General features: G+C 43.2%; 1 protein-coding gene across 1 annotated transcript in view; it reads right to left on the bottom strand.

Annotated features, from left to right (window-relative positions):
* The window catches only part of PDE11A (phosphodiesterase 11A), a 544,360-nt gene that overhangs the window by 49,204 nt on the left and 471,077 nt on the right, over nt 1-24,079 (bottom strand). The window contains exons 18-19 of the mRNA XM_030210333.1: nt 12,902-12,976; nt 7,115-7,198 (exon numbers count right to left, since the gene is read on the bottom strand). Coding sequence (XP_030066193.1) covers nt 7,115-7,198; nt 12,902-12,976 — 159 coding nt within the window. The remainder of the gene's footprint in view (nt 1-7,114; nt 7,199-12,901; nt 12,977-24,079) is intronic.

Below are 24,079 nucleotides of genomic sequence, written 5' to 3'. Positions count from 1 at the left end.
GGGCTCTGGGCGGCACGCAGGAGCAGGGGAAGACAGACCCGGAAGCAGGCAGCAAGAAGAAGCTTGCCGGAACCAGGCCCGGCCTCCCCTTGGAGGCTGAGCCTGGAGAATTTTGCCCCACCTCCTCCTCAGTGGCCCTGCCAACTGCTGCTGTCCTATGTGACTGCTTAGTCCAGTTATTGGCAGGATCAGCCTTGGATAGAGTTGTACCTGCTGCTTCATGCAGGTTACCCTCCCATCCCCCCTTTATGCCTTTATTTAGGTTTGTGATTACCACAACATGTGGGTTACCTCACTCTCCGCCTTTTTTGAAGTATGAAAGTCCTTTGCTTTGATTCTATTCTCTTACTATATAGGGATCCTCTGTGTTTATCTCATGCCTTTTGGAATTTCATCACTGTTTTTGCCCCCAAGATTTCATTGGATGGGCATTGCAGGCATCCTTCACCCTTTCCTTGAAAAAAGTATTTCCTGATGTTGCTTTTATTTTTAGCTCTTTGCAGCTTCATTTCATGTCCTCTGGTTATATAGCTTCCCCGTCTTTACAAAAATAACGTGCTCTTTCATAACTTTTAAGCACTGAAATGTATGTATCATATCTCTCCTGCCCCTCCTCTCCTCAGCAGTATACTTTTCTGTATTTATACTTTTACGTGAGTAAAATGTAAATGGTGTGATGAATTTGTGAAGAGCCAGAGCAGGGCATCTCTTCCTGAAAACATGCAGAAAATAAATCTCTCCCTCAGAATGCAATTCTTGAAACACAGTTTTGTAACATACATTTATTTTGAAAGCATTGCACGACCACTTTTAGACTGTCTGAAAAAAAAATTAAATTGCAAAAATACAGGAGGCAATTTTCAGAGCCAGATAAGCGGTCAGCATCAGTGGTTGGCTGCATCACCTTTTCTTTTTAAAAGTTCCCAGCATAGAAGATGCATAGATTTTGGCCTTAAGTTGCTATGAGGTGAGTATTCAGTGGTGGCTGTCAGCGTCTTTTTCAATGTTATTGGTAGTGTTTAAAAAAATACACATATGACTAGATTCAGTAAATGGCGCTGAAAACAATTCCATGCAAAGTGCTATTCTATAAACGGTGCTCTGAGTGTGTGCCATGTATAGAATAGTTCTTTGAGCCAATTTCCATGCCAAACTTTGGGCACAAGGATTTATACCAGCTGAAACCTAGTGCAGGGCCGCTGAGAGACATGACTGGGCCCGGGGCAGAACCGGACTGCGGCAATTTAATGTGCATAACTTAACTGAATAACGAACCAATCAGCACTGATAATTGGTGAAACCAACCAATTATCAGCACTAGGGATCCACCCTAGGATATTGAGGGAGCTCAGAGAGGTTCTGGCGGGTTCTCTTAAAGATTTGTTTAATATATCCTTGCAGACGGGAGAGATTCCGAGGGATTGGAGAATGGCGGATGTGGTCCCTCTTCACAAAAGTGGTGATAAGGAAGAAGCTGGAAACTACAGGCCGGTAAGCCTCACTTCGGTTACTGGAAAAGTAATGGAAGCGATGCTGAAGGAAAGGATAGTGAATTTTCTGGAAGCCAATAAGTTGCAAGATCCAAGACAACATGGTTTTACCAAAGGGAAATCGTGCCAAACGAATCTCATTGAATTCTTTGATTGGGTAACTGGAGAATTGAATCAGGGACGAGCTATGGACGTAATCTACTTAGATTTCAGCAAAGCTTTTGACACGGTTCCCCACAGGAGGCTCTTAAATAAACTGGATGGGCTGAAGATAGGACTTGAAGTGGTGAACTGGATTAGGAACTGGTTGACGGACAGACGCCAGAGGGTGGTGGTGAATGGAATTCGCTCGGAGGAGGGAAAGGTGAGTAGTGGAGTGCCTCAAGGATCAGTGCTGGGGCCGATTCTGTTCAATATATTTGTGAGTGACATTGCCGAAGGGTTAGAAGGTAAAGTTTGCCTATTTGCGGATGATACTAAGATCTGTAACAGAGTGGACACCCCGGAGGGAGTGGAAAACATGAAAAAGGACCTACGGAAGCTAGAAGAATGGTCTAAGGTTTGGCAATTAAAATTCAATGCGAAGAAATGCAAAGTGATGCACTTAGGGAGTAGAAATCCAGGGGAGACGTATGTGTTAGGCGGGGAGAGTCTGATAGGTACGGATGGGGAGAGGGATCTTGGGGTGATAGTATCTGAGGATTTGAAGGTGACGAAACAGTGTGACAAGGTGGTGGCCGTAGCTAGAAGGTTGTTAGGCTGTATAGAGAGAGGTGTGACCAGCAGAAGAAAGGGGGTGTTGATGCCCCTGTATAAGTCGTTGGTGAGGCCCTACCTGGAGTATTGTGTTCAGTTTTGGAGGCCGTATCTTGTTAAGGATGTAAAAAGAATTGAAGCAGTGCAAAGAAAAGCTACGAGAATGGTATGGGATTTGCGTTACAAGACGTATGAGGAGAGACTTGTGGACCTGAACGTGTATACTCTGGAGGAAAGGAGAAACAGGGGTGATATGATACAGACGTTCAAATATTTGAAAGATATTAATCTGCAAACGAACCTTTTCTGGAGATGCGAAGGCGGTAGAACGAGAGGACATGAAATGAGATTGAAGGGGGGCAGACTCAAGAAAAATGTCAGGAAGTATTTTTTCACGGAGTAGTGGATGCTTGGAATGCCCTCCTGCGGGAGGTGGTGGAAACGAAAATGGTAACGGAATTCAAACATGCGTGGGATAAACATAAAGGAATCCTGTTCAGAAGGAATGGATCCTAAGGAGCTTAGTCAAGATTGGGTGGCAGAGCCGGTGGTGGGAGGCGGAGATGGTGCTGGGCAGACTTATACGGTCTGTGCCAGAGCCGGTGGTGGGAGGCGGGACTGGTGGTTGGGAGGCGGGGATAGTGCTGGGCAGACTTATACGGTCTGTGCCAGAATCGGTGGTGGGAGGCGGGGCTGGTGGTTGGGAGGCGGGGATAGTGCTGGGCAGACTTATACGGTCTGTGCCCTGAAAAGGACAGGTACAAATCAAGGTAAGGTATACACAAAAAGTAGCACATGTGAGTTTATCTTGTTGGGCAGACTGGATGGACCATACAGGTTTTTTTCTGCTGTCATCTACTATGTAACTATATGTAACTATGACCCTAATTAGGATTTAGGCCCATATCATATTCTATTAACGATCTGCACATAAATTCTAAAGCACGTAACTATTTGGGGCATGGCTAGGGGGTGTTTTTGGGGCGTTCCAAAATTTTATGCACGCACATTTATAATCACGCCTAATTGTAGGTGCCTACAAATAGGCCTGCAATTTCCATTGGGAGTTCTGCCTATGTATTCACTTTGTTGCAGTTACACACTATTCCACTTATGCGCACTATTACAGAATCACACTTAGGCACCCTGCTGGCAGTTTCCCAGGTATGTGTACGTTTATGTTTGGAAGTGCCAGTATTTTATATATTTTATACATTTTATTGTATTTTATACATTTGCACGTTTAAAGGGTATGTAAATGGATGCCTAGTTTACAGAAACAAAATAGCAAGATGTACCAACAAATCTGATGTCCTTTATGTAAAAAGTAAGAATCACCCGACATGGGCCATGTTTTGTCCTGCAGCTACTTCAGGAGTACAAACGCAATGTGTGTGTGTGTTCTTAGGCTTCACCTAAGCATGTCAAATTTCTCACACATTTCCTTCTTTAAAAGGAGAATCACACTAATCCTGCAGTTACACTTGTCTTTGTATCCTTGAAACAGCTGCAGGATAAAATGTAGTGCCATGTTGAGTGATTCTTGCTGTTTACAATAAAGAACTTCAGATTGGTTGGTAAAGTTTGCTGTTTTGTTTGCTTTATTTATTGGGATTTATTAACCACCTTTATGAAGAGATCTACCAAGGTGGAGTACTATGATATTCTGCCCAGCCAATTTCATTTTTATCCTCCAATATAAGGGCAGTTCTATAGAGTAGACACTCAGATTTATGTGGCGGTATGTGTGTAAATGTTTAGAATGGTTTGCGTGAATTCCTTCAAAAATGCGGTAAATAAATCCTAATAAATAAATAAATAAATAAATATATGCATGTATGTTCATACATACATGCATAAGTGTCATTATTCTGCCTAAGTGCTATTCTGCAGATACCCACTTACATAGAGTATCTGCACAGAGGGTGTGCAGAGGGGCAGGACATAGGAAGGACATCCACTTACATAAATACAATGAAAGAGGAAAACTGGAAAGTAGAAAATTGAAACCTAATAATAAAACTACCATGGAACAGGATCAAAAATATACACATTTAACAGCACTGAAATTCAAATAACAGAGATATAATATGATGCAAGCATAATAATGAATATCTAATAAGCTCACATTAGAACATTCAAATAACATTGCTATAATACTAACACTTTTCTACAATACAGCTTACCATATAGCTGAGGGACCAAATGCAGATATATAGATGGGACAAGATGCATGGTACAGAGTCAATTGGGATAAATAAATGGGTGGCTAAACTAAAGGCAAGTTCTTTGTACAGTTTATCAAGCTATAAGGAACTGGTCTAAGTTACCGTGTGTGTAGCAAGCTAGTCCAGTTGCAGAATGAGTGTATAGTCAGTCACTCTATGTATTAAAGGCTTGAGGCTTTTACCTGCTTCCAGATATTAGGCGTGCTGATAATGGGTCACATTATGGAATAGGCTCCCACCATGCAGCCTCAGGGTGCTTAAATGGAAGTGCTATTACAGAATTGCCCCTTATATGTGGCATATTCTGGATATCACAGCCAATAAAATCCCACGGGATCTATGAGCAGGGGAACTCTTGTCCGAATCCCTTCCAAGAGTGGCTGCAGACATTTTACAAGGCCAGCAGCTGACCAATTGAAAAAATAAATAAGAATTTTTGACCCCGTTAATTTAGTAGTCAGCATCACCATATACTATCTTTGATACAAATGTTTGCCCCAATTCTTTCTATGCTCAGCTTCCTCTTTTATTTCACTCATGTTGCCAACCTCTGATGTATCTTTGCCTTACCCTCAATCTAGTTTTCTCTCTATTAGTACTAGTGGGCCAATGTACTATCCCACTCGATTTCCTGTGGGTTAGTGGCTCATGCTTGGTGAAAGATTATTACATATGCAAATGGAGTCCATACTAAACTTTCATCAGAAACTTTGCTATGGCACCCAGCTGAAAACGATAACTGTCAACTGAGGTGTAGTTATCTTTTCTGCAAATACCAGCATGCAAAGATGTCTTTGCATGCCCGTTTTGGCTTGGTTCTGAATTAATGAGCTGCTCTGCACGATATTGCCTTGCAGCAGGTCATTAATTCAAATTGTAATTAAACTTTGCCCATAGTGAAGTATGTGTCAAATTTTACAACCTGGGATGGGAAGAGCTTCTGAATTTGTTTTACAAGCGGGGGTTTGTATGAAAAAAAATTCAAGAAGATCCTGAAATGTCCAGGTTGCTGTGCATTCCAGGGTATTTTCATGGGCTTTTCTGACAAAGCCCCTCTTGTAAAACAATCTTGGACAGTACACTTATCTCTAAATTAGCTAATTTAGTACCAAAGTCTTTGAATTCATGACCAGCAAATTTCATTTTCCTTTAAATCTGTTCTTCCCCACCCAATCATATCATGTCCTTCCAGCTAATCTTCTATAACACTGTAATTAAAATGCTTGACTTTTTTTATGATCACCTTTCTATAGCTCCATGTTTCACTTCGGTACCCTACCACTGAGAATACCAATGTACTCAATAGCTTTTCTCTAGCTTCAGATCTATGTCCATCCTAAGAAACTCTTCAGAGTCCTAAGTATGCACTATGAATCCTGGCCCCTCCCACGACCAAATGCCTTGGATGTGTTAGTTTTTGAGATGGTTGCCTTCGGTTTCCATTATCGCCGAAAACCGAGGCCAGCCATCTCAAATCCGCCCAAATCCTAGGCATTTGGCTGGCCCCAACCATATTATCGAAAGAAAAGATGGCCGCCTATCTTTTTCGATAATACGGTTGGGACCGCCCCTTCTCATAGCCGTTCCCGGAGATGGGCGGCCCCTTTCGATTATGCCCCTCTTAGCCTCTCCAACTTCGCCCTCCAATCCCAAGCCGACGATGGTAAGTGGAACTTTGTGAGGAGAAGCTGTTACCGTCCCAATACCAGCCCTGACGCCAAGACCCTGAAGCATCAGTGTGAAACGCTGGCTCGGGATTGGAGGGCGAAGTTGGAGATGCTAAGCATCCATTCTGCATTGTGATCCATAGACCAGTACCAGCTATAAAGATGTGTCGGTATTTGAGCTTAGCGATATATAGAGTATCTTTAAAAAGTTCATAAACACAACTGACTGTAGTTGGCAATTCAGAACATTATTGCGACAGGAAGTGTGTAGTATGTGATATTACAGCTAAGTTCTTAGCATTTAGCACATGCTAATTCTGTTAGTGAGTGCTAAGCTTTAGTAAACGGGCCCTATATTTATGTTAATAATAAAGTGGGTGCCTTTAAGGTCTGTTTATGTGGGAAGGCTGGCAAATCAATTCAAGGAACGAGAAGAGATGTACATATTTTAGTTTACACAGTGCAACCATAAAATAAAAATGAAATTGTTCTGTAAAAATTGCTAGAGGGTTCTGCAGATTAAAATGTTTAAAGCTGCCATGTCACAAGGGTCTTGCAGTCAAAGAAAGAAGAGAGGAGATACTGTGACAGACTGCTACAAACACAGTTTCAGCACAGTGGTAAGACAGGGGTAATATTTTTTTAATTTTATTTTTTGTTACATTTGTACCCCACGCTTTCCCACTCATGGCAGGCTCAATGCAGCGGGCAATGGAGGGTTAAGTGACTTGCCCATAGTCACAAGGAGCTGCCTGTGCCGGGAATTAAACTTAGTTCCCCAGTTCTCCAGGACCAAAGTCCACCACCCTAACCACTAGGCCACTCCTCCAAGAAAATTTTAATATACAAGCTTGAGACTAGTAAACTAGCTGAGGAAGGAACCACAGGATTGCTGAAAGTGAGCACCTTCAAACATTTTGCTGATCTACAAATACAGTACATTTTAATTCTGGCAGACCAATAGGTAACTCACCTGATACAGAGGCATGCAGATACTATCAATCCATTCCAACTGCAGTCTAGGAAGTTCATCTTTTCTGTTACGATCAAAAATAGCCTAGAATGAAAAGACCATGCTTTAGTATACTTGCTGGGGACATCAGTCAGGTCATTATCTTTGACATCTGTCAGTTATTAGACAAGGTTATGAACAAAAACCTTTGACAAATCGCACTTTACCTTTATCAAACTGTTATACTTCTACCTTTGTCAATAATAAGTTCTAAATGCATGATATAAAAATAAAATGGATTAGCATTATCATGCCAAGTGGTAGAGTTAAATATGTACAAACGATCAGTTTACTGTTGTGCAGCATAAAATTCCCATCTTTTGCTATCTTGCACTAATCCTTGTACAAAGAAAAGCACAAAAGAGCCATCAGGACTGGAAGAAACAAGAGTTCTTTATTAAGGAGACACCATAGATTGCATGTTGATTCATGGCCAATCTCGTTTGGTTGCTTTTCTGTGCTTGAATTTAGTGGCATGAGCTACTGTTCTCCTCTGCTGCTCATCTTACCTTTATGTTATATGGTAGTGAAAACTGATTCATCAGAGGTGCCATTTTTTTGTGTCTTCTAGCATATCGCTATTTGATTTTTGTTTGCAGACTTTTGCAAAATGATTCTTCTTGTTGCACATTCTGCTTTCTGCCCTGGAAGTGATTGCTCCCACAGAACTGGCACCTGCCACTCTTTCCTCTAGAGTGTGCTTAGGTCACTCATGTGCCCTATTTACCTAATCTTTCTTTGCTGTGAAGCTCACCATTTCTGTCTCTGCACGGTTTGCACACAGAATTTCTTCATTTGCAGATCAGCAACCTAACTTCTCCTTCCAGGTGGGCGAGACTTGGCATTCTGAACTGGAACCTGAGTCCCAAGTACTATCCAGTCACAAATAAGTTTGAACATTGCTACTAGCTGCCATAGCTTGGTGGCAGACATGGCTTGGCCTGTTGTATTTGTAGGATCACTGGAATCTTGTTGTATGGGTGCCTGCATAGATTCCCAGAACCTCTACTGTAAGCAGTATAAGTTTACTTCTTTCTAACATTAGTAGTTGCTAGGCAGAGAATTACATGGACATTCTAGCCTCTTCCAGAAAGGGTGAATATCTAATAGTATAATATTACAAAAAAGTGGAGAGAACAGTTTAGGAGAGAAACTCCCCCTGAATATAAAACACTGTTGCATCTTTGCATAACTGTCTTTGGCAGGTGAGCCTTCTTGACGTCTTACCATATACACACAGAGAGCTTTTCAAGTCTAAAGTTCTAGCCATAGAGACACAAACTTTACAGACTTTATAATGTGCTGTCCTAGTTGATATAATAGCCAAAGAGTGATCCAGGAGTATTCAGGAGACAGAAGCCTCTTAAGGATGTGCCCTGTTGGGTGTCTGAGGGTCCAAGAAACCCTCTACATCCCTTCTGAGGAACTGAGGAGAAAGGATAGACTAGGCTACATATGTATTCTCCAGCAGAGTAACCTGGGCTTTTCCCATCTACTGGTGGTCCAGGAACTTCTACTGGGCTGAAGGAAGCTTTAATATCTAAATTTACAGGATTCATGAGGGTTCAATTATGGATATAGTGGAATTAGAAAAAGTTCAAAGAAGAGTGATCAAAATGATAGAGTGGATGGAACTGCTCCCATATGAGGAGAGGCTAAAGAGGATAGGGCTCTTTAGCTTGGAAAAGAAACGGTTGAGGGGAGATATGATTGAGATCTACAAAATCCTGAGTGGTATGGAGCGGGTGGAGGTGAATCAATTTCTCACTCATTCAAAAAGTAGAAAGACCAGGGAACACTCAATGAAACTTCATGCAAATAATTTAAAAACAATTAGGAGGAAATATTTTTTTCACTCACAGAATAGTTAAGCTCTGAACTCATTGCTGGAGGATGTAGTAACAGCGGTTAGTGTATCTGGATTTAAAACAGGTTTGGACAAGTTCCTGGAGGAAATGTCCATAGTCTGTTATTGAGATGGACATGAGGGAAGCCACTGCTTGCCCTGGGATTGGTAGAATGAATGTTGATACTAATTGGGTTTCTACCAGGTGCTTGTGACCTGGATTGACCACTGGGATACTGGACTAGATGGACCACTGGGCTGACTCAGTATGGCTTTTCTTATGTTTTTATGTCCTTGATGACCTGCAATTAAGTGAAGACTGAAAGGAACTGTATATACCTCTGACTACCCACTATAGTGGACAGACAGAGAGAGAGAGAGAGAGAGAGAGAGAGAGAGAGGGTGGTGGGGGGGGGGGGGGTGTTTGGACTTTCTCTGGGATCTGGAGTTGGGAGTAAGTAATTTAGTTGCCACTTGTTGCCCCTTGCATTGTGTACACCTCTGCTACATTGTATTTGTTGCCGAAGACTCGAGTTTAGTAAGCAGTTGGCTCAGGACAACAATGTTGGTGTGGGCTGAGTCATCGTGTGAGTGGAAGAAAAGGGAGTGTGAGAAGCTGAATATGGCCTCCCGCTATGTACCCATCCTGCCCTTGGTCCCAACCAAATAAATACTGTTACATGGGAGGGCCTGCATCTATCTGGGCATGAAGAAAGGGACCTCCTCTCTAGCCCCTCATTACATGTTAAATATAAATCCCTTGCACAGAACACTTCTGGAGATGGCTTTCAAGTACTTTTTAACTTCCTGCTTGTCTGCCTTAGATGCTAAATGCACAAAAGGTTCCTTCCTTGGATCAATTCTGGCCTAGTCTAACTGCAACCTTGTAGATTTCTCATTTTAACCTGAAAAACACCCAGTTTGTAGCCAGATCTCCCTTACATTCCATGATGGATGGGACCAGAAGTCACTTGCTGCCATCATCTTCTTCTTTTTTCAGTCCTGCGCTAGCTTTTCCTTTCCTGGAAGCGTTCTTTCTGTTTACATCTTTCTTGATGGGGTTTCAGTTTAAAGGATTAAAAACATCAGACTATGCTCCAGGCTTCTGATACCATGTTTAATGATACTTTTATTTAAACACATTCCACAGTAAGAGAAACAAACCGGTACAATTTTCAGAATAGCCAATAGATGGCAGCATTACAAATGCCATCATCCCAGTGTCATAACAACACCCAGTTAGTCCTGTCTTATTATTTTACATACAAAATAATGCTCTATTATATTTAATTTTTAACCAATCACATAATTAAACAAAAATACATATTAAGGGAAGAAATTGAAAATCTGTGATTTTATATGACACATTATCCCTCAGATTCTATAAATGGTGCTTTAAATTGTGTGCGCAATTTAATTGAATAATGAGCCAATTAGTTTTGAGAATTGAGCCCTATCAATTATTGGTGCTAATTGGCATTATGTTTGGCATCACCTCATCGCCACCATGGGCACTGACCTGTGGGGTACCTCAAGGATCGATACTGTCATCTATTCTGTTCAATATCTACCTCAAGCCACTAGCTGAGCTGATACGGTCAATGGACATTCAGTTCTACATCTACGCAGATGATGTGCAGCTACTCATACCCATTGAACCTGACTTACCTACAGCCCTGAATAAACTGATCACCTGTCTAACATCAATTCAAGAATGGGAAAAATGCAACAAACTCTGTCTGAACCCAAGAAAATCTGAGCTTCTCTGGGTCCCTAACACAAGTGGACACATACCTGACATCAAAATCTCTTTTCAGAAGTATGAACTCCCCCTCAAATCACAAGCCAGGAACCTTGGAATACAGTTAGATTCAACACTTACTCTGATTCCACAAATCCAAACAAACTCCAAGAGCTGCTTCTACTAGTAGCGACAACTATGATGCATCTCTCCTTACATTGAGAAGGCAAATCTTAACCCAGTTGTGCATGCCATGATAAATTCAAGAATGGATTACTGCAATGCACTCTACATTGGTCTGATTACAAAGGGTCTGCACCAGCTCCAGCTGATTCAGAATGCTACAGCAAGACTAATAGAAGGTAGCAAGCGACGTGACCACATCATATCATTTTTGCAAAAACTTCACTGGCTACCAGTACAATACACGGCTAAATTTGAAACTCTATGTCTGATCTTCAAGGACCTTAAAGGAAATGGCCCCAAGTACTTGAAGAACAGGATTACCCTCTACACATCTCCAAGGACACTAAGGTCCTCCCAAGGAGTATTCCAAACCACACCCTCGCCAAAAGACATTACATGATGTGATACCCGTAAGCGAGCCTTCTCTGGAGTAGCCCCCACACTCTGGAATGCACTCCCTGAAAGGCTCCACTTAACACAAGACTATCTCTACTTCAGGAAGCAGATGAAAGTTTGGCTCTTCAACCAGGTCTTTGACCTCTCCCATATGGTTCCACCATTCCCAACATCTCCATTCTCCCAAATGGTCCAGCATCTGTTGCGCTTTTTCCTGCTGTCCTCCTCCCCCCACATGGTCCAACATCTTTCCTTTCTCATCCTTCCACCCTGTGGTCCAAAATCTCTTTCTTCCCTCCTGTCCAGCATCTCTCCTTCTCTCCCTCCCCTCTACAGTCTACCATCTCTCCTTCTCTCCCTCCCCTCTACAGTCTACCATCTCTCCCTCCCTACTCTCCAACATCTCTCCCTTTCTCTTCCCGCTTTCCCTTCCATTGACCATCATCACACTCTCTCTCCCCCATGCCCTGAATCCAGTATCGCTCTCTCCTCCATTGCTCCCTTCCTCCCATTCTCCAGTATTTGTCTCTCACTCCCCTTCCCATCTACCTTACATATGCCTTTCTTCATAGGGGTCACTGGCAGCAATTCACATATGCAGCCTGTGGCGGACACCAGAGCTTTCCCTTTGCCACATCTTGCCCCCTCTGATGCAACTTCCTGTTTCTGCGTGGGCAGAGCACGGTAGAGGGAAGGCTCTGTGGTCTACCACAGTTTTTTTTAATGTATTCATTTTTTGCTTTAAAAATGAAGACTTGCCATCCAGTCATGGAGCTCCCTCCTCCACCAAAACCCCAAGCTTCTAAAATATTAAATACAGGCCCCAGAACCTCTCCCTATCCTCCCAGCACACCTGTAATCATTGGGGTTTTAATGGGGCACACGTGGTGTCCAGAACCTTCTGCTCTGCTTCAAAATGGTGCCAACTGACCCACAGCTATTTTTTTCTAAGGCTTATATCAGTGTTTCTCAAGCCTTTATGAAGACCCTTAGCCTGTCTGGTTTTTCGGATTGTCTAGGAAAATACACAAGGAACGGCTTAAGATACACTGATTTATACATATAATGAAAAGGTGCCAACCGAGGTCACCAGCACTGTTGAAATAAAGCACTAGTGTGTCAGGAGTGACTGGGGATCACTTTTGCCCTGTGAAGAAGACCCTTATGATTGTGGGTAAACAAGCACGAAAGGGAAAAGGTTCAGGTGGTGGGTGTTTTACTTTTGGTGGGGAAGGGATGGCACTGTCTTACACAAAATGAAATGAAATATGAATGATATTTGGTTTGCATTTCTGTCATTTCATTTTTAAAACACCACAAAATTAAAGTACACCCCTACAGTCTACTTCTAGGCAACTGTAATAAGCATGCAAAATAAATGGTCAATAGAGGATAGGATTATAAAATAAATTGATGCCCTGTGAAACCAGTTTTTGATACCCACTCAAATTTGTTTCCTGCTGATCAAATCTCATTGTTCTCACTGAATTAAAAAAAACAGTAGGATATTAATTCCTATATTAAAGAACAAGTGGGGGGAAGCCAGCCACATTTATTTTATTGTCGCATATGAACTTACCGAAGGAGTGAGTTTGAGTTCAGATCTTTCACGGTCTCCTTGCTCAAAGAACTCACTGGTGACCAGTTCTGCAACCTACAAAGGTAAATAATTTCAGTCCTGGTTTTTAAAGGAAAGTCACAGTCACATTTTCAGAACACAGCTGTAGATGGAAACTGTGTGCCACTCTGTTTTCTGTTGGTCATAAAAGGCAACAGGAACACATGAAGGCAAATTAACTATTTGGGGGCCGATATTCAAACTGGTGGCTGTCAACATATAACTCCACTATCCCTCTGATTCTATGTAGGTCGTCAAAATTTGGGTGCAGATCCCAGATGTGTATGTAAACTATTTAGGGGCCCTTTTACAAAATGGTGGTAAGCCCAACGCGGGCTTACCACACACTAATCTGGAGCTACCACCGGCCCAACACGGGCACCGTTGGTAGTTCCAGCCTCTGCACACCCCATTTCCTGTACTAAGGATAATCACCCCATATTTTTTAATATGGCACTAACCCGGTAGTAATTGGGCAGCACCGTGTGCTACCCAGTTACCGCCAGGTTAGCACAGGAGCCATTACAGTGCTCCTGCCCCCCCACACACATATGTACATGGTAAGAGCATTTTACCATATGGCCATGTCTTTTTTTCAGCCTTTTTTACCCACTGCGGTAAAAAGAGCTTCAGTGCACGCCAAAAACAGCCCCCACAGCTAGTGCCTGACCCTTTTTACTGAAGCTCAGTAAAAGGACCTTTAGTCAATAAGGCGCTAACAATCAATTACTGGAGTTAATTGGTACTTAATTGACACTCATTAGGAGTTATGCATGCAAATGCCCTACACCCTATTCTATAACATGCGTGCCTACATTTCACAGCATGCAACTCAAAACAGGCATGGCCATGGGAGGGCATGGACAGGTCAGGGGCATTCCCAGAAATTAGGCACTTGGCTTTAGAATACTTGGATTTACGTGCCTATCTGCCATCAGTTGGGCACAAGGATTTACAACAGCTTTTGGCAAGTGTAGGTCCTTGCACCAAAGTTAGGCAAGGAAAGAGTGCTACACTAGTATTCTGTGAAGGAAGCAATGTGCAGAGCGCCCTCCTTTACCGAATACTCAGGGCCGGTCTTAGGCAGAGGCGACCGAGGCGGCCGCATAGGGCCCCGCGCCTAAGGGGGCCCCGCGCGGCGCGCCTCAGCTCTGCCTCGCCGCCGGACTGCCGCTGCTCGCCCGCCCTCCACCCATGTCAAACGACGGGACTCTCCGCGTTCCCCTGCTTCCCCTCCCTCCAGGCACCTGAGCCCCCCTCCCGTCCGAGCCCCCCCCCTCCCCGACCCGCGAAACGACCCTCTTCTGTCACCCGACCCGGCCGGCACCTCACCTGACCCAACATTTAAAAAAAAAATCTTTAAGCGGCGATGCCTGCGTCTGACTAGAAGAAGAAAAACCGCTTCGCGGTTCGTCCATTGGCCGGCCTTCCCTCATGTCCCGCCCTCTGATGTAACTTCCGCAAGGGTGGGACATGAGGGAAGGCCGGCCAATGGACGAACCGCGAAGCGGTTTTTCTTCTTCTAGTCAGACGCAGGCATCGCCGCTTGAAGATTTTTTTTGAAATGTTGGGTCAGGTGAGGTGCCGGCCGGGTCGGGTGGTAGAAGAGGGTCGTTTGGCGGGGAGGGGGGGGCTCGGACGGGAGGGGGGCTCAGGTGCCTGGAGGGGGAGCAGGGAAACAAGTCTCGTGCTGGACAAGGGTGGAGGGCATGGGGGACGGGGGGTTACTGGACATGGGTAGATGGCAGGGGAGGGGGGGGGGTTGGACATAGGTGGATGGCAGTTGGCAGGGGGGACAGGAGGGTCGCTGGACATGGGTGGATGGCAGGGGAGGGGGGGTTTCTGGACATGGGTGGATGGCAGGGGAGGGGGGGTTTGGACATAGGTGGATGGCAGTTGGCAGGGGAGGGCAGGAGGGTCGCTGGACATGGGTGGATGGCAGGGGAGGGGGTTTCTGGACATGGGTGGATGGCAGGGGAGGGGGGTTTGGACATAGGTGGATGGCAGTTGGCAGGGGAGGACAGGAGGGTCGCTGGACATGGGTGGATGGCAGAGGAGGGGGGTTTCTGGACATATGTGGATGGCAGGGGGGACAGGAGGGTCGCTGGACATGGGTGCATGGAGGGGAGGGGGTTTCTGGACATAGGTGGATGGCAGGGGCGGCCAGGGAGGACAGGAGGGTCACTGGACATGGGTGGATGGCAGGGGAGGGGGGTTTGGACATAGGTGGATGGCAGTTGGCAGGGGAGGGCAGGAGGGTCACTGGACATGGGTGGATGGCAGGGGAAGGGGGTTTCTGGACATATGTGGATGACAGGGGGGACAGGAAGGTCGCTGGACACGGGTGCATGGAGGGGAGGGGGGTTTCTGGACATAGGTGGATGGCAGGGGCGGGCAGGGAGGATAGGAGGGTCACTGGACATGGGTGGATGGCAGGGGAGGGGGGTTTGGACATAGGTGGATGGCAGTTGGCAGGGGAGGGCAGGGGGGACAGGAGGGTCGCTGGACATAGGTGGATGGCAGGGGAGGGGAGTTTCTGGACATAGGTGGATGGCAGAGGGGACGGGGGGGGTTGCTGGACATAGATGGATGGCAGGGGGGACAGCAGGATCGCTGGACATGGGTGGATGGAGGGGAGGAGGGTTTCTGGACATGGGTGGATGGCAGGGGAGGGGGATTTCTGGACATAGGTGGATGGCAGGGGCGGGCAGGGAGGACAGGAGGGTCACTGGACATGGGTGGGTGGCAGGGGAGGGGGGTTTGGACATAGGTGGATGGCAGTTGGCAGGGGAGGGCAGGGGGGACAGGAGGGTCGCTGGACATGGGTGGAGGGCAGGGGAGGGGATTTCTGGACATAGGTGGATGGCAGGGGGGATAGGAGGGTTGCTGGACATAGGTGCATGGAGGAGAGAGAAGAAATGCTGGACATGGATGGAGGCGAGGGAAGAGTGAGGAAGGCGATGAGGTGAGGGAACAGGAAGAGAGGAGAAAAAGTGCACATGGATATAGAAAATAGGCAGAAGCTGGATCCACTGGACAGTCAAGTCTGCAGAGGACCCAGGTTTTACTTACGGATGTAGGGCAAGAAATGAAGAAGAAAGGCGGAAAGTAAAGAAATAAATGGAAAGGAAGACCTGGAAACAGAGTTAAGAGGACAGATAGCAGCACAATCGGATACTGAGCCAGCATGATCAGAAAAACAAAGTTACCAGACAACAAAGGTAGAAAAAAACTATTTTATTCAGGATTTATTAATTGGAATATGTCAGTTTTTGGAAATGGTGGGGGTTCCCTAGTGTTTACAAGCTGCCGTCATTTAAAGATAATTTTATGCACTGAGATATGTTGGGCATATTTTATTATTAAAAACAGTTTTGCTGGATTACATAAATTATACGACTTGGATATTAAACAGTGTGATATGAATGATAAGAAGGGGATTCAATGAGGATTTGCACCATACCATTGCGCTTGTGACGCAAAGAACATAACTGTTCAGATGGATGTGAGAGGCAGTTAGATCTGATGAACCCCGAAAATAATTTGGAGTAAATCGTGAATGACTATAAAAATTTGTAAACCCTGCAGTGAATATATATGTTTGGGACGCTAATAGGATATTGGATGGAAGTTTAGTCCCCACATTTGTTCTATCTGGTGGGCTGTAATTTGAATAGTTTTTGGAAATGTGCATCTGTGATATTTTTCAAGTAAGTTTCAATTTTTGTAGTATTGCTGCATGCTGAGTCTGACTTCTTGAGGTAACTTTCCAGTTCAGTATTTTGCCTTCATGTGTTTTTCAGGTGTGATCAAGGAAGGTACAGTATTCTGCTAGCGTATAGTTTGCAGCCCTTTTTGTTTGTTTTTTTTTTCACTAGGTTGTGCACTGGTGTTTTAGAGCCCGGTGTAATTACAGTTGCCTTTCCACACCACGCATAAGGTTGTAGCTCGTCCTGTCCTTGGAATTAGTGCTGTTTATGGTTTGTTAAGGTTATGAGTGTGTTTTTGCACAAGTTTGTGTACAGTGTTTTGCAGTGGAGAGATAGTGTGTTGGCCTTACTAAGGTGGCACCAAACATCAGAAAGGGTGTAGAGCCTAAATCATGACACACTACCTCTAAAAGGGTGATTTGTGGCTCTACATGAGAATTGTGGTATTATGATCCCTTGCTAGCTTCATATTGTTGACGGTCTGCATTTTCCATATGGCTGGTATATTGGTGTATAAGGTATTAATTGTGTCTATTTTATTTTTACTTATTTTTTTTCTGTGTGTTGTCAGACAATTATGGATGACAGACAGAGTTGGAGTCTTCTTGAGTCAGAGAGTTGTGGTATATATTTTAAAACAATTTTAATACCTTGGCGGTCTATATGTTTTTATATTGTACATTATATTTTACACATCACTTAATTTTATTGTATATCTTTTCATTTCATTTTTCTTTTATTGCATATATGGATTACAGAGTAATAGGGGAATTTGAAAGTACTGAATCTTTTCTTAATATTTTTCCTTTATTCTCCTTTGTTATGAGAATTGGAACTACTAATTGTAGTGGACTTGAACTGAATAATTTCTGGGGAGGGGAGGTTTCATGATAGCATTGTGCTTATTATTTCAATCAGTTTTTTTGTACAAGTTTAGCTTCATTTGTCGTTATTTGAAATTTCATTATAAAATGTTCTAAAAATGGAATAATCGTATCAATGGGGCGGAGCTATGGTGGGGGCGGGGCTACAGTGGGGCGGGGCTAGGATGGGGCCCCACCAAATTGGTCTGCATAGGGCCCTGCACTTGCTAAGACCGGCCCTGCGAATACTAGCTTAGCGCGGATCTTAACAACACCTAACTTTGGGCATCATATACTGAATCCAGCCCTATGAGGATAATTCTATATCAGAATGGTGCCTATTTTGGCTTATGGTGACGGGGGCATTACCAAGATGGCGGTAGTGTGAGCGCGTTCTGTGAAACTGCTCCTTACCGCTCAAGTGAGACAGGATTCCTCAACTCCATGATGCCGCATACAAAGTGTAAAGTAGCGGTGAGGCTTCCACCACCACCCGCAGCTTCTTCTTCCCCACTCCAGGGCAGCATGGAGCATTTCCTTACGCGCCCGTCTCAGAGTGGAGAGACGGGGTCGCCTGCTGCAGGGGCATCCGGTGGAGCGGAGCCCCCGCTGGGCTTAGAAACATCTTTATCCCCGCCTCCCGATTCTAAATGCCCTCCGTGTCCGGCTTCAGCGATGGTAAGGGGAGCAGGCACCCGAGAACCCATGATGGCGAATAGGGAGCCAGCAGGTGGAGGTCCTCCACCACGGGAAGGAAGCCGGGAAAGAGAGGTCCTTGCGACTAAAGGACCCGGATCAGCTCCCGAAGTAAATCTAGAGAGGATCTGGCTAAAACTGAGTAAAATGGATTCAACTCTCCAAAACAGTTTATCTGTGAAGTTTGAGGACATGGCTAAAAATTTAGAAATGCTTAAAGAAGACTTGACGACACAAGTAAAAGAAGTGAAAAAAGATATGGATCAAATGCAAGAATTTAAAGTGACGGTGATAAAAGATAATCTGGCAATTCATAGAAAAATTGACAGATTGAGAACTTTAATAGAAGGTTAAACCTTCGTGTATTGAATCTTCCTAAAATCCCTGGCAAGACATCTATTGACTTGTTCAAAAAATATTTGCAAGAAAATCTGAAAATGCCTCAAGAACTTATTCCTCCAATTAATAAAATTTACTATCTTCCAATAAGTCCAGGTGGAAAAGAAGGAAAGAAAGAAGGTGTTGGTGCGGATGGTATAGACTTTAACAATCTGTCGGAAATTTTGGAACAATCTATTGAAATAGTTCCGGAAAGAGCCACCCTTTTGGTCTCCCTGGTGTTCGAACAGGATCTCAATGCAATATTAAAACTATACTTCAAATTTTTGAAGGTTCCTTTTTATGGAACAAAATTATGGATATTCCCGGATGTTACTAAAGTAACTCAGGAACGTAGAAAATTATTTTTGGCATTGAAACAGGATGTTCTTAAGTTAGGTGACTCGTTTTTGTTAGTATATCCTTGCAAATGCCTAGTCAGGTTTAGTGGGATAAAGTATGTATTTTATGACTCAGAACAGCTGAAATCCTTTTTGGATATGAAACAACTTAATGTAGAATTGGATAAATGAGGATTGACGAATTGCACACATAAACCGCATTATGCTTATTTTTTTTTTTGTTAATTTACCTTTAAAAACCACTAAATTGTAACTCCCCCCTCCAGTTGAGGTCTAAGAAAGCATGTATAATTTTTCCTTTTAGCTTATTTCTTTATCGTTTATATTATGCTGTTTTTCTGTAACAAGTGTTATACTTGTAAGAAATTGGGAAATTTTATTAAAAAAAAAAAAAAAAAGAATGGTGCCTATTTTAAGTCCACTTGCACTAGAATTCTATACAGAAAAGTAGCCAAAAATGCACATACATGAACTCGATGTCTGATCTTCAAGGCCCTGAAAGGAAATGGCCCCCGAGTATCTGAAGAATAGGATGATCCTCAACACACCGCCAAGGACACTAAAGTCCTCCCAAGGCCTTTCACTAACTACACCCTCTCCAAAAGACATTACACGATGTGATATCCGCAAGCGAGCCTTCAACGGAGTAGCCTCCACATTCTGGAATGCATTGCCTGCAAGGTTCCGCTTAACACAAGACTATCTCTACTTCAGGAAGCAGGTGAAAGCTTGGCTCTTCAACCAAGCCTTTAATGGAAGAAGTAACTAACTTGTTAGTCTCACTCACACACACAAGGATTGACTCGGGCTGCACATATTGCAGCGGGACATGTTTTTCCACTCCTAGCCTAACTGAGATAATATTTAACCATCTCTCTGACCTCATGTGCAACTTTCTTCAAATCAGTCACCTTACTTTCAAATTCTTCCTACTTTCTTACTCATCTATATGTTACAACTTTGCCTTACCCTTCACTACCAATTATAATGTTCTATTACGTATTGTGTTGTCATTGCAAGTAGTATACCATGCCATACTTTGTATTGTTACTTGAATATTTTTACTGCTGTAATTGCCTATTGCTCATGTTTGATCTATTCTTACTGTACACCGCCTTGAGTGAATTCCTTCAAAAAGGCGGTAAATAAATCCTAATAAATAAATAAAGATGTGATTGCTTACACAAACCTTATAGTTAGGGTAAATGCCTGCACCTGTTAGCATGTACACATATAAATGATAGAATTCTATATTGTGTGCGCTCTGCCCAAACTCCACCCATGTGTATACACACCGGCAAAGTACACATTATCAAATCATGGCGCATACTTTGCCACTAATCGGTATTCTACAAGAGATCTTTTACACATGTAAGCTTTTGCAAAATACTGCTGCTCGATTGATTTATGGCTTGGGAAAATTTAGTGAAGTCAGTCCTCTTTTGGAAAATTTACATTGGTTAAGAGTGGAATTTCGTATTCAATTTAAAATTGCTTGTCAAACCTATAAATGCATTTATGGTATGAACTCAGGTAATGGTATGGCATTTGATACCATCTTTAGGTTTAAGAGGACACTTGAGAAGTTCAAAAAACCTGACACTTGATATTCTATCTATAAGGAAAATAAAATTGAAATTCATTTGGGAATATTTTTTTCATTTCAAGGTCTAAAAATATGGAATAGTCTACCAGTATCTGTAAGACTGATCTCCAGTTATGGTCTCTTTGATAAGGTTTTAAAATTGTATTTGTACACTTTGTAGGTTTATTTTCTTTAGATGTCACCTTGATTGAAAGCTGTAAATCATATCTGATTGGGATATTTAGTCTTGCTGTGAACCGCTTTGAAATATATGGTAAATGCAGTATAGAATCATTGGAACAGAATAGAATAGAATAGAATCATTTGTGTGCCCATCTGCCTTTAAAACTAGGCAGCTCCTTGTAGGGATAGTATCAGGCTGAAAGATACTATCCATATAGTCTTATTTATTTACAAATACTTGATATATCGCCCTTCGCAAAAGTAGCAGCAAAGTCGTTTACGAATAAAAGGCTCAAGAGACAACTTAAAACTGAAGATAGAGAAAAACAAAAAGGAAGAAGGAGAAGGAAAGAAAAGAAAAGAAAAGAAGAAAGATAATGAATTCCAGAGTTTAGGTGCAGCATAAGCAAATGTTTCTTTAGATGTATAACAGATGGAGGGGGAAGGTGCAGTAAGGATTGTTGAGAAGAGCGAAGGGAACATATGGGATTATGTGGTAATAGTAAATTAGTAATGTAATCAGGAGCAGAAGATTCTAAACCTTTATAAACTAATCTCAAGAGCTTAAATTGAATGTGCGCTGATACAGGCAGCCAATGTTCAGATTTTAATAAAGTCGTCACATGATTAAATTTATAGGCACTGTATAAAAGCTTAATGGATGTTGACTATACAAGTTGAAGACATTTACGAGATGGAAGAGAGAGACCAGAAGACAGAAGTTACAGTAGTCCAAATGAGTAATAACCAATGATTGAATAAGTGAACTTGGATAAGAAACAGGAAGATAGGGTTTGCAAGAACAAATTCTCTGTAGTGCAAAAAAAGAAGCTTGAAAAACTTTGTCAGTGTGAGCCTTAAATATCAACTTACTATCAAAGATGACCTTTAAAATTCTGACTTGCTACTACTACTACTATTTAGCATTTCTATAGCGCTACAAGGCGTACGCAGCGCTGCACAAACATAGAAGAAAGACAGTCCCTGATCAAAGAGCTCTTTATAAGTCAGTATCAGGGGCATTTACGAAAGAGAAGGACGCCCATCTTTCGACACAAATCAGGAGATGGGCGTCCTCTCAGGGTTGCCCAAATCGGCATAATCAAAAGCCGATTTTGGGTGCCCTCAACTGCAGTCCATTGCGGGGACGACCAAAGTTCACGGGGGCGTGTTGGAGGCGTAGAACGGAGGGACTGGGGCATGCTTAAGAGATCAGTGTCCTCGGCCAATAATGGAAAAAAGAAGGGCGTCCCTGACGAGCATTTGGTCGACTTTACTTGGTCCATTTTTTTTTTCACGACCAAGCCTCGAAAAGGTGCCCGAACTGACCAGATGACCACCGGAGGGAATTGGGGATGACCTCCCCTTACTCCCCTAGTGGTCACCAACCCCCTCCCACCCTAAAAAAACTTAAAAAATTTTTTTTTCCAGCTCTATGCCAGCCTTAAATGTCATACCCAGCTCCATGACAGAAGAATGCAGGTCTCTGGAGCAGTTTTAGTGGGTGCAGTGCACTTCAGGCAGGTGGACCCAGGCCCATCCCCCCTACCTGTTACACTTGTGCTGGTAAATGGGAGCCCTTCAAAACCCACCCGAAACCCACTGTACTCACATCTAGGTGCCCCCTTCACCCCTTAGGGCTATGATAGTGGTGTACAGTTGTGGGGCGTGGGTTTTGGGGGGGGGATTGGGGGGCTCAGCACCAAAGGTAAGGGAGCTATGCACCTGGAAGCAATTTGTGAAGTCCACTGCAGCGCCCCTTAGGTTGCCCGGTTGGTGTCCTGACATGTGAGGGGGACCAGTGCACTACAAATGCTGGCTCCTCCCTTGACCAAATGGCTTGGATTTGGTTGTTTTTGAGATGGGCGTCCTCAGTTTCCATTATCACTGAAAACCGGGGACGACCATCTCAACATTTAGGTCGACCATCTCTAAGGTCGACCTAAATGTTGAGATTTGGGCGTCCACGACCGTATTATCGAAACGAAAGATGGACACCCATCTTGTTTTGATAATACAGGTTTCCCCGCCCCTTCACGGGGCCATCCTGCGAGGACGCCCTCAGGAAAACTTGGGTGCCCTGTTCAATTATGCCCGTCTATGTGTCCACTGAGAATAGGGAGAGGTGAAAGGATTTGGGAATTGTATAATCTCTGATTTTGCTATATTAAGTAAACATTTGTGACTTTTTAACCAAGTGGAAGTAAGTTCAAGATAACAATTGAGTGAACTAATATCAAAAGGGTTGGAAGGTGTGAACTGGATCTGTATATTTCCTGCGTAGCAATATGGACTGCAGCCTTGAGATTGAATTAAAGTAATAAGAAGAGCAACGAAAAGGTTAAAAAGTAAAGGACCTAAGATGGATCCCTGAGGGACCCCTGAAGTAGAAAATTATTTCTTAGAAAAGTTGCTATCAGAAAAATCAGGTAAGAATGCTGAGAAATATATGAAATAAACCACATCAATACTGTATCTGAAATTCCAATGGAGGAAAGGCAATACTCAAGGTGAGGTCGCTCTCTTTTGAACTGTATTTTTCTAAAATGGCTGTTCCTGCTGTACGTGTCACCCAATACATAGGTTTTCCCCACAGCCTTATACTGTAGGTATTTGTTTTTTAAAAAGGGTCCTTGATCAGCAAACCTCTTGTAAAATACCTTGACATTTTGACAGTCTCAGTTTGGATGCCATTTACCTACTGTATATGACGTATGCAAAATCTAGCTGTTGGTAATTTAACCAGACCTGGTGATTCTACTAAGACGGTGATTCTACTAAGACAGAGATGGCCAAAGGGATAAGGATGTCACTGGAGCCACATCAGGTTAATAAGTTATTGGTGACCCGACACAGCTGTGTTTCGGCAAGTGTCTGCAATATACATAAAATAAATACATTACATGAATACATTTAAATAAATACTTAAAAATAAATACATAAGCTCAAGGACAGCTGAAACACACAATTTCTTTTATTTTTTATTTATTATTATGTGATGGCATAATGGTCTTTTTATGTATGGTCAGCCTCCTTATATGTATTAAACATATTTTTAGTACAATTACTAAACATATTCTTTTAATTGTGACTATGTATGTCCATTTGATTTATGCAGTATCTGCCCGATATTCAGGGCTATTTAACCAGCCAGGAATAGCTCCTGGCTGCTTAAATAGCCTAAAGCTGACTAAGCGTTAATATTCAGCGTGAGATAGCCGGCTATAGACCCGCATAAATAGCAGGTCTATCTTTGGCCGCTATAACTTAGCCAGTCAGCCAACAAATATCAGCTTAACTGGCTATCCTGCTTATTTTCAAAAGAGAAAAACGCCTATAGTGCGACCTAAACCGGGAGATAG

This window comes from Microcaecilia unicolor, chromosome 7, assembly GCF_901765095.1.
Source record: "Microcaecilia unicolor chromosome 7, aMicUni1.1, whole genome shotgun sequence".
NCBI classification, from domain to species: Eukaryota; Metazoa; Chordata; class Amphibia; order Gymnophiona; family Siphonopidae; genus Microcaecilia; species Microcaecilia unicolor.
This window is presented reverse-complemented; position numbering and strand designations above follow the sequence as displayed.